Raw genomic sequence first — 13,758 nt, forward strand, 5'->3', positions numbered from 1 at the left:
TGGTCAAACTTTATAGGATATTACCAATAACAAGTTGTAAAGTTGAAAGAAACTTCCCTAAACCACCAATAATAATTTTTTAAAAATCAAACAACCATGCTAAAGACAGAATTATCTTTTTATTTTCATTATAGAAAATGATCTTACAAGGTCATTGTCATAAAATGAAGATCAAAGTGAACTCAGAAAAATTATATTAAAATTAAAATTATATTAAAAATATTATATTAAAACAGAGGATTTTTCGGGCAGTAAAGGTAGTCTGCATGATACAATAATGGTGGATATATGTCATTAGAAATTTGCCGAAACCCATAGAATGTACAAAACCAAGAGAGAACCCTAACATAAACTCAGGGTGATAATGATGTGCCAGTGTGGGTTCATCAATTTTATCGGATATCCTGTTCTAGTGGGGAATGCTAATAATGGGGGAAGCTATGCATGGAAGCAGGTATGAATTATATGGGAAATTTCTGTACCTTCTGCTCAATATTGCTGTGAAACTAGAATTGCTCTAAAAATAAATTCTATTAGAAGAAAGAAAAAGGATTGCTGAAGTGTGTCAGGCTGTTTATTTTTTAATTTTTTTATTTTTTTGTGGAGCAGGCGATTCTTTTTTTTTTTTTTTTATTCATGAGAGAGAGAGAGAGAGAGGCAGAGGCAGAGGGAGAAGCAGGCTCCCCGTGGAGCAGGGAGCCCGATGCGGGACTCGATCCCAGGACCCTGGGATCATGACCTGAACCGAAGGCAGACGCTTAACCGACTGAGCCACCCAGGTGTCCCCAGGCTGTTTATTAATAAAAATATTTATATATTTTTCTGTATTTTGTGATGTTTTACATATTTGTTGGCTATTTAAAATTGATATGTTTTCGCCATTCTAAAGAAATATTTCCTATTGTTAACTAATTTAATATTTGTAATTTTGTATTGTTTTTCCTAAAGGGGGCTCCCCAAATTGCATAATTCAGGCCTTATAAAACCTGGGTCTGCCCCTTTGCATACAGTGAAAAAAAATGTTCATAATTATTTAAGCCTGGAATCCAACTGTGTTTTACATATTAACAGAGTATTCTTTTTCCAGTTTTAATATAGCTTAAAATTTTCTGAAAATGCAATTGCTTTGTAAATTGAAACTTTGTTTTGGTAGAAATTTTACCATCCTCTATTTATGATTTTGAGAAGCACAGCCCCTGATGGAATCACACCTCTCTTACTCTGTATTGTAACTGTTGGGTTCACAGTGATCTGATGTGTATGTGCTAACATTGGAGACCTCTATTATGTCTTCTAGTACTTGAGATATTAAAATACGTATCATTTTATTTTAAATTAATTCTATTTCTTCTTTCTGTTAGGGAGCCATATTACTATTTTTGAAATTAATGTTAAGGTAGATAATATCATCTATAAATCTCTTTCATCAAAGTAAAGTAGGTGTGGCAAAATATTTGTTGTGGGGTGGGGGAGGAGCACTGGGTCTGAGGTTGAGTACCATTAAACTAAACAGAAGCAGGAACTGAAAATACAGGGAGTTGTAATCTTGACGATATTGACGTTCTTCCTGGTGACTTATGTCTTTCCGAGGATCCAACCACACCTGGGAAAAGAAAGAGCGCCTGCTGATGCTTTTAAGGATGCCAAACGTGCCCAGAGATCAGGGGTCCGACAGCTTCGAAATGTACATCTGCACCAGAGACACTGTCCCCGACTCCCTGTCCTTTCAGTCAGGCTAAGAGCCCCTAAGGAGATGGAATATCTGGTCCAGGGAGAGTGACCAATAACAGTTGTGAATATGGTCGTGCTTGGGTCCTAGATAGGGTTGGGTAAGGGGAGATCAAGTCATCTGGGATCCCAAGCCTGAGGGCGCATAGAACGGGTGTTCAGGCCGGCAGGCTCCGGGCAGTAGGGGGCGCTGTGGCGGGCGCCGCGTCGGGCGCGCCGGCCCCTCTGGCGCCAGGAGGTTTATCGCCTCCTCCGGCGGCTTCCGGCGCGGCTTCTATGAGCGGGTGGCGACGAAGTCATGGACCGCAACCCTTCGCCGCCGCTGCCGAGTCGGGACCAGGACGAGGAGGAGGGCGCCGGGGGTGACTGCATAGGAAGCACGGTCTACAGCAAACACTGGCTCTTCGGCGTCCTCAGCGGGCTCATCCAGGTGTGGAAAGTCGCGCCCCGCGTGGGCTCTCCCGCATTGCCCCAGCCCCCTGGTCACGCCTCTGGCAGCCCCCTCCAACACCCCCTCCCCGACCACCCTTGTCGAGGCATCGCGCTTAGCGTCCTGGCCGCCTCCACGGACCCCAAAACTGCGGGGAGCCACTTCCCGGTACCCCTCAACACAGAGGGAGGTAGAGTGGCAGGGATGCTGGAATGCTTACGGTTAGAATATTTTACTTTTGCATATTTTCCGAAAATGTCTGACCGTGTAAATACATTGCTCGGCTTTTTGCTCCCCGTTCCCACTGTCGTTTCTGAACCTCAGGGCCTAATTTATTTCGTGGACTTTTGTTGTAGTAGAATAAATGGTGATTTTGGAGTCCTGCAGCTCTGATACGAAAGCGTGGCTTCATCACCTGCTTTGGGCAAGTTACCGAACCGCTCAGAGCCTCGCTTTCTTTCTCAATTTCTATAAACTGCGTTACCTATGTTATTGTATATCGGGTTATTGTGTAGGTTAGATAAGATTATAATGGGCATAGAGTGCTTACCATGGTGTTTGGCTTATAGGAGCTCTCAATAAATGTGAACTTTCTTCTCCCACGTTTCCCGGACTTACCTACTTTCAGTCTCTGTTCTCTCCAGTGCAGCTACTACATAGTTGCGGGAATATTCGTCCTTAGACAAACAGACAAACCAAAAAAAGCAAGCTGTCCTTGGGAACTCATTTTGGTTCTCTTTGCCTGCAGGAGAAAAATGCATATTTCTTAGTCTGGCATCCAGGGCTCCTTGCAACCTTCCCAGCCTCATCTGCCCAAGACACACTCAACCACTCACCATTCCCCAGACCTTACTAGGCCCTTTCTTAACTCTGAACTCTTGAACTTTCTTAGGTATGTTCTTCTCCCATTCTTCACATGACAAACTCCTGTTCTCCCTCAAAGATTTAGCTTAAAGATGACCTCCTAGGAGAAGTTTGCCCACCTTTTCCAGGCATAGGTCATTGGTCCATCGTTTTTGCTTTCACTACTCTGTCCATAGTTCATTTGTATCACTCAGCCTTTTCTGTTGTGATAATTAGTTTACATGTGTTTCCCCCTGTAGATCCTTAACTGCTTGAAAGCAAGGGGTTAAATATATTCATCTCTGTATTTCGACCCCAGTGCCTAGTAACAGTATTTACTCTGTGAATGTGAATGAATAGATCTACCCAGGGTAGTAATTTTTTTAAAAAAGGTTTCTGCAGGAGAAGATACTTTGAGGAAAGTGTCTTTGTGACTTGTGAATGATGATGGGATGATATTACATGATAAGTACTATGGACTGCTTTTGTCATCACTTTTCTTCCTTTCTGTTGAAGATTGTTAGCCCTGAAAATACCAAATCCAGCTCAGATGATGAGCAGCAGATGGAGCTTGATGAAGAAATGGAGAATGAAATTTGCAGAGTATGGGATATGTCAATGGACGAGGTATGGGGTTGGAAATGAAACTGAGAAGACTGTTGGGTAGGGAGGTGGTGAATGGATTTTTTTTTTTTTTTTTTTTTAAGTTTCAGTCCTTACGGCTCTGGGAAAATACGTTAGTGTCTGTAATCACTCATATGGGTATAGGGAGTGAGCTTAAATGCTAAACTTTTGTTTCTGAGCCTAGAGGATCTGAGCTGTCATTAGATTTGGTCTAAATATATAGTTCTCATGAATGCAAGAATGCTTGTAGCCCAGGAAAGTTCTGATACTTACCTGCTTTAGAGAATGCTGACCTTGTGTTTGAGAGCAGGTTAGAAGTTAGGAGACCACTGATGTACCACGATTAAATTAGAAGGGGACAAGAAGGACCTATGTGTATATAATTGCAAAATAATATTTTACGTTTGTATTGTACTCTGTAGCTTAACAGCGGCAGGTATTATTCCATTTGCTTTTCACAATAACCCTGTGATACAGGTAGTACCCTTATTTTACAGATAAGAAAAGACATGAAAAGAGATTGACATACAGGGCGCCTATGTGGCTCAGTCGGTTAAGCGACTGCCTTCGGCTCAGGTCATGATCCTGGAGTCCCGAGATCAAGTCCCGCATCGGGCTCCCTGCTCCTTGGGAGCCTGCTTCTCTCTCTCTCTCTCTCTCTCTCTGTCTCTCATGAACAAATAAATAAAAATAAATAAAATCTTTAAAAAATAAAAAAAAAATAAAAAAAAAGATTGACATACATAATCTTTCACTTAATGACTTGGACTTCTGCAGTAGCTTCCTGATTAAAATCCTTGTTTTAGTCTTTCACTTCCTTTCTGTCCTCCACATTGTCACGGAAGTTCTCTTTTTCCTAAAACACAGACTTAATTGTATTCTTTTCTTCTGTCTTAAAAGTTGTCCATGGCTATTCATTGGCTTCGGCTGTTTTTTGATACAGTTTTATTGAGGTATAATTCATACCAAAAAAGCTGTGTATTCTTGAGGTGTGATTGGTGTACAGAAACTACACATATTTAAATTGCACAGGGCGCCTGGGTGGCTCAGATGGTTAAGCATCTGCCTTCGGCTCAGGTCATGATCCCAGGGTCCTGGGATCGAGTCCCGCATCGGGCTTCCCGCTCCTTGGGAGCCTGCTTCTCCCTCTGTTTCTCTCTGTCTCTCATGAATAAATAAATAAAATCTTTAAAAATAAATAAATAAATAAATAAATTGCACAATTTGAAAATTTTTGTGTGTGTATACGCACATGAAGCCGTCACTGTAATCCTGAAAGAGAACATCTCTCTCACCTCAAAAGTTTCCTTATGCCTGTTCGTATCCCTTCCTCTTGCCCCTCCCTGCCTGCAACCTCTCCAGACAACCACCGGATCGCCCTTCTGTCACTTCAGAGTCGTTTGCATTGTCTAGTTTTATATAAATGAGATCGTATTCTTTTTTTGGAGGGGTCCGGCTCTTTCACTCAACATCATTGTTTTAAGATTCATGCATGTTGTGTCTATTAGTAGTTTATTATTTTTTTATTGCTGAGTGACACTTCATTGTATGTGTATATCATGATTTATTCATTTATTCCTCTGTTGGTGGATATTTGAGTTGTTCATGGTTTATTAAAGTTAACACTGAATCTTTGTGTATAATTATGTATGGACTTATGTGTTCCTTTCTCTCGGGTAAATACCTAGAGTGGTATTGGGTCATATGGTAGGTGTATGTTTTTGTTTTTGTTTTTTTTTTATGTTTAATTTTTAAGAAACAGTCTGAATTGTGTTTTTTACAGGTTGTGTAAAAAATTGTGTATTTTCCAAAGTGGTTTTTACATTTTACATTACCATAAGCGGTGTATGAGATACAGGTCCAGTTTCTCCTCATCCTTGCCAATACTTGGTATGGTCAGCCTTTTGATTTTAGTCATTGTAATAAGTGTGTAGTGATTCTCCTTGTGATTGTAATTTGGATTTCCCTAATTACTAACAGTGTTGACCATGTTTTTATGTGTTTATTTGCAATCTGTATATCTTTTTTTGGTGCTTGTTCAGATCTTTTGCCCACTTTTTGTGTTGTTTTCTTAGTTTTTTTTTCTATAAGTTTTATAATTTTAAGTTTTACTGGTAGATCTGTAATCCATTTTGAGTTAATTTTTGTGTGTGATGCAAGGTATGAATTGAAGTTCACTTTTTCTGCATATGGATGGATGTCCAGTTATTCAAGCTCAATTTTTAAAAAGACTGTCCTTTCTCCACTGAATTGCCTTTGTATCTTTATCAAAAATCAGTTATTCTGTATGTGTGAGTCTATTTCTGGACTCTTATTTTGTTCCATTGATCTATTTGTCCATCTTTATGATTGTTTTAATTACCGTACATTTATAAGAAATCTTGAAATCAGGTAGTGTTAATCTTCCAACTTTGTTGTTTCTTAGAGTTGTTTTGGTTGTCCGGAATCCTTTGTATTTCCATATTAATTTTAGAAGTCGATTTGTCACTTTCTTTAAAATGCCTGCTAGGCTTTTGACTGAGATTGAGTTGAATTTATAGATCATTTGGGGAAAGAATTGATAAATTGAACAAGGTATATCTTTCCATTTATTTAGATCCTCTCTAATTTGTTTCAGCAAAGTTTTGTAGTTTTTAGTGTATAGGTATTTCACATCTTTTGTCAGATTTATTCCTATTTCATACTTTTCCATGCTATTAAAAATGGCATTTTTAAAAAATTTCAATATCTGTTCATTGCTAGTATATAGAAATTCAGTTGATTTTGTACATTTTACATCCTGTAGCTGTATTTCATTTATAAAGGAAACGTTTGACTACTTTTTCAATTTGAATTGCTTTTATTTCTTTTTCTTGCACATTTGCTGTCTCCAGTATGATGTTGATTAGAAAAGTGGTGAGAGGGGCATCTTCTTGTTCTTAATTGAGCGGCAGAACGTCTGGTCTTCCACCATTAATGTGATGTAACTGCAGATTGAGAAAGTTCCATTCTGTCTCTAGTATGCCTAGAGTCTTTATCAGGAATGGATTTTGTATTTTGTCATACTTTTGCTAAGTCAGTTGAGATGATCATGTGGCTTCTTTTTAGTTTGTTAATATGATGAACTAAGTTGACTGATTTTTGAGGTGCTAAAATCTTGTTTAGAAATTCTATCTAATTTCATGAGAGATAATTCATTTTCTTTTTTTTTTTTTTAAGATTTTATTTATTTATTTGACAGAGAGAGAGATAGCGAGAACAGGAATACAAGCAGGGGGAGTGGGAGTGGGAGAGGGAGAAGCAGGCTTCCAGCCAAGCAGGGAGCCCGATGTGGGGCTCGATCCCAGGACCCTGGGATCATGACCTGAGCTGAAGGCAGACGCTTAACGACTGAGCCACCCAGGCGCCCGATAATTCATTTTCTTGTCATTATCTGGTTTTGGTACCAGGTAATGCTGTCCTCATTGATTGGGAACTTTTCCCTCTTCATTTTTCAGGAAGAGTTTGTACAGAATTAATATTTCTTCCTTAAATATTTGGTGGAATTCACCAGTGAAGCCATCGGAGCTTGGAGTTTTCTTTCTGGGAAGATTTTTTTTTTGTTTTTTGCTTGTTTACTTTTAGTTTTGTGTATTTATTACTCTTAAGAAATAATAGTTTTATTGAGATATAACTTCCTACCATAAAATTCACCATTTAGTGGTTTTTGGTGCAAAAGATTATAAATTCAATTCCTTTACTAGGTATAAGTAAGGCTATTCAGGTTACTTTGGTAGTGTATGTTCTTCAGGGAATTTATCCATTTTATCTAAGTTGTCAAATTTATTGGCATAAAGTTCTTCATAATATTATGTTATTTTTCTGGGTGCCTGGGTGGCTCAGATGGTTAAGCGTCTGCCTTCGGCTCAGGTCATGGTCCCGGAGTCCTGGGATCGAGTCCTGCATCAGGCTCCCCGCTCTGCGGGAAGTCTGCTTCTCCCTCTGCCCCTCTCTCTCTCTCTCTCATGAATAAATAAATAAAATCTTTAAAAAAAAATATTATGTTATTTTCCTTTAATTATCTGTAGAATCTGTAGTGATGGCACTTCTCTCATTCCTGATATTTGTAATTTGTAACTTCTGTCTTTTTTCCCCTCATCATTCTGGCTAGAAGTTTAATTTGTTGATCTTCATAAAGAACCAGCCCTTGGTTTTGTTCATTTTCTCTGTTGCTTTACTGTTTTCTATTTCATTGATTTCCATTTTGATCTCTATTATTTTCCTCCTCCTATTCACTCTGGTTTAATTTGCTTTTTTTAAATATAGACATGTAACACTATAAATTTTCAACTATTGCTTTGGCAGTATCCCACAGACTCTGATATGTTGGGTTTCCTCTCATTTAGTTTAGTTCTAATTTTCCTTTCATTCTTCTTTGGCTAATGAGTTATTTAGCGGTACATTGTTTAGATTTCAAATATTTGGGAGTTTTTCAGTTATCTTTCTGTTACTGAAGTCTGTGAACACTGAATCCTTTTAAAAATATATTTAGACTTGTTCTAGAATGTGATTTATCTTGGAAATTTTCCATGTTCACTGAAAAAAATGTGTATTCTGCTGTTTGCTGGGTGGTGTCCTATATATGTCAATTAGATCAAGTTGGTTGATCTTTCAAGTCTTTTTCTACTTGTTTTACAATTATTGAGAAGCTATGATTTAAAAAAAAATTTTTTTTTAAGGAACTAGAACCCATTTTTAAAATGAAATCTTAATGTGAAATCCTCAAATATGAAATAGGTAAAACAGAGCTGCTGTGTGAATAAGATTGTTGGTGGAAGGCAGGGTCATGTTTTTGGCCTCCTTTTCACCTTCTTAGGGTAGCTCTTGAAGCACCTCTAGAGAACTGAGATGTCCACTGATTACTGGTGTAAAGTCCTTCCAGGCTTATCTCCTACCACTGATGTTTGAGCAGGACCAGAGACTTCAGATGCTTTCTGCATTTTCATGTGTTCGTGCTCCGTTCATGTCCCTGTCTGCCTGGAATGGCCTCCAGCCAGCAAAATCTTTCTCATCTTTTACGGCCCAGCCCAAATGTCACCTTCTCTGTGATGCCTCCTCAGACACTCCAAGCAGAATTCATCTCTTCTGTGCTCTCATGAAATGTGTTCACTCTGTTGCATAACACTTATCTAGTTATTCAGCCTTTGTGTCCTCCGATAGATTTAAGTTCCTTCTCTTAAAAGCTTAATGTCACCTCTTCAGAGGTACCTTCTCTATCTGAAGTAGGCCTCCCCACATCTTGGCTTCTGGCACATACTATCTTGTCTCTCTTCCTTGTAGCACTTAGATAAGTTGTTTATGGGTTTATTGTTTGCTCATCCCTCTAGAATAAAAATTCCATGAGACTGGGACCTTATCTAGCTTGTTCACTGATGTGTCCCCCCAGAGCCTCAAACAGTGCCTGTTACTTGGGTTTTGCAGTAAATACTTGGTGAAGAGTGAATGAATGAATGCATGAGTGACTGAATGAATAGCTGAGGGGTAGCATGGTGTTCTGATTAAGAGCATGTCCATGAGTCAGACTCATCTGGGTTCTGTTCTCCTGGCTTTGTTCTACTGATTGTATAGTCTTTGGCAGGTTGCTTAACCTTTTAAAACTTCTGTTTATTAGCGGAATGGGACTAATAATAATAACTACTTTATAAGGATCTTTTGAGAATTAAATAAGATAGTATGCAAACCACTTCACTGTGTTAATGACCACTTGCTCAATAAATGTTAATTGCCGTTATTATTATTATTGGTGTTGATATTGTTAGACTACCTAACCCTGTGCTGCCCTAGGAATTACTAACTATCGTTTAAATAAATCACTCTTCTGCGTGCCCTAAGAGTTGCCAACATGACAAACAGCACTCTGAACACTTCAAGTGGGGAGCATCTGTTGCTGTGACATTCAGTTTGGAGTGTATCTTTGAAAATACTGTTTTCTCTGATTGTGCTCTCTTAATAATTACAGGACGTCTCTTCTAGTCAGCAGTCATGCAGGTTACCTTGGTTTCGGCTGCCATGAAGGATTACTGCCTCTGTCTTTGGGGTGCCTCCAGGGCCCTTTGAAGAGCATTTTCACTTAAGCCACACAGCTTCTGGTTTTAAGTTACGCTATTGCAAATATACACCTCAAGTTTGGTGAAAATCCGAGGCAATAGACCATCAAAAACTTCATTTTATTTAAATATTGTACAACACAGATCTCCACAGCAAACTGATTTGGTCTTGGAGCGTGCAAGATTGGATCACATGACTGCTCCGGGTTCATTCACCTGTACCCTATAGGTGCCATGGCCTGAGCGAACTCTAGGAAGGAGATAGGAAGCTGTCGCAGTTACACCATGATCAGAATTATTTTCTGTTGAGAATTTTGAAAGCGCAAGTTCTGATTTGGGGCATGACCCAGTAGGGGTTTTAACCTGTTTCCCCCATTGTGTTTTAAGATCTTAGAAGACAGGAATCATGAGTTTTACGTTTTTCTCCACCCCAGTGTCTGGCAGGATACCTGGCAACTAGCAAATATGTTTGAATGAGTTAACATTCCTGGTGGCTAGAAAGATCATTAAGGTAAATGCATTCAAGGCAGAAAAAGGAAGATATTCCTGGAGTATCACAGTTAGTTTAAATTTGTTTATGGATTTGTTCCATTGCCTTGGGACCACATAGCACAAAGACTCTCTAACATTACTTTTGTGTAATGATACAGTTCCTAACCTATGGCTTTTTTTTCTTGAGCCTGAAAGGAGGTATATATAGAATATTTTTTTTAAATGGTTGTCTGAACTATGGGGTTTAAAGAGGACTATTCAGCATCCAAATTAATAATCATTTTTTAATTTTCAGGATGTGGCTCTATTTCTCCAAGAATTCAATGCTCCTGACATATTTATGGGAGTATTGGCCAAATCCAAATGTCCTCGGTTAAGAGTAAGTATGTACATTTTTAAAGCTTCCTCTTTGGAGCAATAACAGCAGATAGTGCTAGATAGTCTTTCATTTTTCTCACTTTAATTTTCTTGCTGGCCACAAATCAGTCAGCAGATTTTTATTGAACATTGCCTGGCACTCAATAATGTCCTGTTTAAAATGATTAGAGTGGGTTGGACCAGGGAGATCAATACTTCCATTTAACCGCTGTGGGAAACAGGCATGATCAAAGTTATGTTCCTAATACGTGGCAGAACAGGGAACGTTGCCTGGACCTCCTATTTCTGTTGATTGCTCTTTTTTTTTCCCCCCATAAAATCCTCCATTGCTTAAAAACCTTCATTCTGAACTCAGCCTGACACTCAGGACTTTCCATAATCTGAATCTAATTCGTCTTTCCAGCCTAAAATCTATTGTGCAGATGGTGCTTCTAATTTAGCAAGGCCTGTCCACTCCTTGTCCCAAGCTCACTGCGTTGATCACCATCTCCATGCCTCCCTTCATAGCCCTCCATCCCTCTCAAGAGTCACATCTGTTACCCCAGGAGCTGCATTTCTTCTAAGCCTTCCCAAATAAGTAAGCTCTCAGTGGCCATTGCTGATTGTAAACTCCCTAGAGGAATTATCTCTGCTTCTCATTTAGTCTTTATCGACGCTGTGTGCAGTGGATTGTGTTTCTCTGTCATTTAGGTTGGGATGTGCTATGCATATCGTGGGTGATTAGTAAATATTAAGTAGTTATACTTACGAATAACTGCTGTTTACTCAGGATTTGGTCTTACTATTCTGTGAGATAGGAATTTATCTTCACTTTATAAATAAATGAGCTAAGTCTCTGGTTAATGTGTCCAGGGTCATACAGCTGGGAAAGAATAGAGCGGGGATTTGAGCTGAGCCGGCCTGACTTCAGTATAACCACTGCGCTGTATTACCTTTCTTTCTTTGAAATTATGAAGTGGAGAATCCTGTAGTATATTTTTACAAATTGAATGCTGAATTCAAATTTCGTTTAGGACAGTGTTCTTCCTGAATTGGGACCCGATGAACTGATGAACCGCTTTTTCCTGGGGTCATTATGTAGATAGAAAAATTTGACAGTTGATAGGATTTTTCTCCTGGATTTTTCGAACTTAAATACATTGACTCGTGATTAGTACTTAAAGGAAATAAGCTTATGTCAGTAATGGCACCTTTCAGGAATTAGTCGTATCATTATGTATGCCTATGAGCCCCAGCCTGTCTATAGCCGTGATCCTCGGCTTCGGCCACGTGTTAGAATGGAACGCGGGCTCTCCAACTTCGGCATGTCCCAGAACCACCGATTACTGGGCCACCCCTGACTTTCTGATCATATGTTTGTGGTAGGCTCGAGGATTTCTAACAAGTTCCCCAATGATGCGAGTGCTCTGGAGAAGAGCCCACATTTTGAGAAGCTTTGCCGTTGGCACCTTTTAAAAATCCTGAGTCAGGCCTTACCCAGATAAGTTGAAACAGAATTTCCAAGTGTGAGACTCCACACAACTTCTAAAGTTCCCTCAAGCTGATTCTGGCCAACAGCCAAAATGAGAAATGTCTTTGATTGGAAGTTCAGTCATTCTCCCTTTAATTTGTAAGGAAATGTATGTGTCTCTGTGCCGCTTCTGTTCTCCTTTAATCTTTTCCCAGAATTTGACAACCCTCATTTTATTGAAGCTTTCCCTTCCTACAGCTGTGGTGCCACCTCACTCTCCTGGTCTCTGACCTCTTCCTTCATTTCTCTGTCACTTTTATTGGCTTTTTTCTTTCTTCCTACACAGTGTGGACTCCTAAGCTGCAGACCCAGATCCCTTGTCCTCTTTAAATTCATTTCCTTAGTGAGCTCATCCACTCTTTATACCTTTAAGTTGCGAGTCTGTGCCTGTGGGATCAAAGCTGCGCCCTTGCTTCTGATTTCTGTTGTCACATCTTCAACATCCTTTAGGCATTCTGTACTTGCTTGCTGTATTTTCCATTCCAGAATTCCATACGTCCTGACTCAGTGAGGAACACACATACCTGGTCATAAAAATGACGTGCTGTGTTTGGTAAACACTAGTTTCCAGGCCCTACCCTGGAGATTCTGATTGAGTAGCTCTGAGATGGCACTCAGAAATCTGTATTTTTAACATGTTCCCTGCTCTAATGAGTCTTCTGTTCCAGCAAGTTTGGAAACTAACTGCCTAACTGAGTTCACTGTATCCTTTCCTACACTTTCTTTTCCCATTTTCCTGTCAGTGGGACCAATAGTTCTGACTAGAAAAAATGAAGAAACTTGAAACCTAGGAGAGGTTCAACTGCCTTCTCCTTTTGCCCCTCATCAGATTATTTTGCTTTCAGCTTGAGTCTTTCTCAACTTCCTCCCTTTCCATGCCTGCCGTCACCACCCTCATCTCTGCACCTTGATTACTGAGATGCAGTACGGCATAGTTGTTAAATGCTCAGGCTCTGGAGCTCTGCTCTTGCCTAGGCGGAGATCCTGGCAGGTTGCTTAACTGCTCTGTGCTTTAGTTCCCCCTCATCTGAAAAATGGGGATGATAACAGTACCTGCCTCATAAATTATTATATGAATAATAATATGTGGGAAGTGCTTGGAGTAGTGCCTGGGCCTAGTACGTGCTAAGTAAACATCGTCTGTTATTACTGAGGTTATTAACTTCCTTTAACATTTTCCACCATCATGCACTATGCATTTTGCTGCCAACAAAATCTTCCTAAAATAACATTGCAGTATGCTGCCCCCTTCCTTGATCTTTATGGATGCACATAACCTCCTAGATTAAATCTAATCTTTTCAGCATGGCATTCCAGTCCCTTAGTCCTGATCCTTTTTACCTGCTGTATTTATCTCATGTTATTCTCCAATTTTGTACAACAGCCAGGCTGCTCTCTTTAGGGTTCAGTGTATTAGCCATGTGCAGAAAGTCCCTTCCTGCCTTTGCTGATACTTTTCCACTTGTCCGAATGTCTTTCTTCTTGTTTGCATGTCTATATCCTACTAACCATTTAAGACTGAGTTCATCCGTAAGATTTCTTTTTCCATAACTTGTGCCTGCCTTTGATCTTTCTTTTTCTTGTGTCTTCCATCCCGTCAAATGCTGTAAACTTGTCAAGATTAGCGTACTTCTATATGCTACCTCCTCTTCTTCCCCCATGCTGACTCAGTGAAAGTTTTTTTCAAG

General features: G+C 39.6%; 1 protein-coding gene across 1 annotated transcript in view; it reads left to right on the forward strand.

Annotated features, from left to right (window-relative positions):
• Nucleotides 1-1,975: 1,975 nt before the first annotated feature.
• Nucleotides 1,976-13,758, forward strand: part of SAAL1 (serum amyloid A like 1) — a 37,064-nt gene continuing 25,281 nt past the window's right edge. Inside the window, exons 1-3 of the mRNA XM_045894046.3 lie at nucleotides 1,976-2,158; nucleotides 3,518-3,628; nucleotides 10,478-10,561. Coding sequence (XP_045750002.1) covers nucleotides 2,027-2,158; nucleotides 3,518-3,628; nucleotides 10,478-10,561 — 327 coding nt within the window. The 5' untranslated portion in view covers nucleotides 1,976-2,026. The remainder of the gene's footprint in view (nucleotides 2,159-3,517; nucleotides 3,629-10,477; nucleotides 10,562-13,758) is intronic.

The sequence above is a fragment of the Mirounga angustirostris genome, unplaced genomic scaffold (assembly GCF_029215605.1).
Source record: "Mirounga angustirostris isolate CCGP_5_RB_7025 unplaced genomic scaffold, mMirAng1.0.hap1 SCAF_13, whole genome shotgun sequence".
Classification (NCBI taxonomy): domain Eukaryota; kingdom Metazoa; phylum Chordata; class Mammalia; order Carnivora; family Phocidae; genus Mirounga; species Mirounga angustirostris.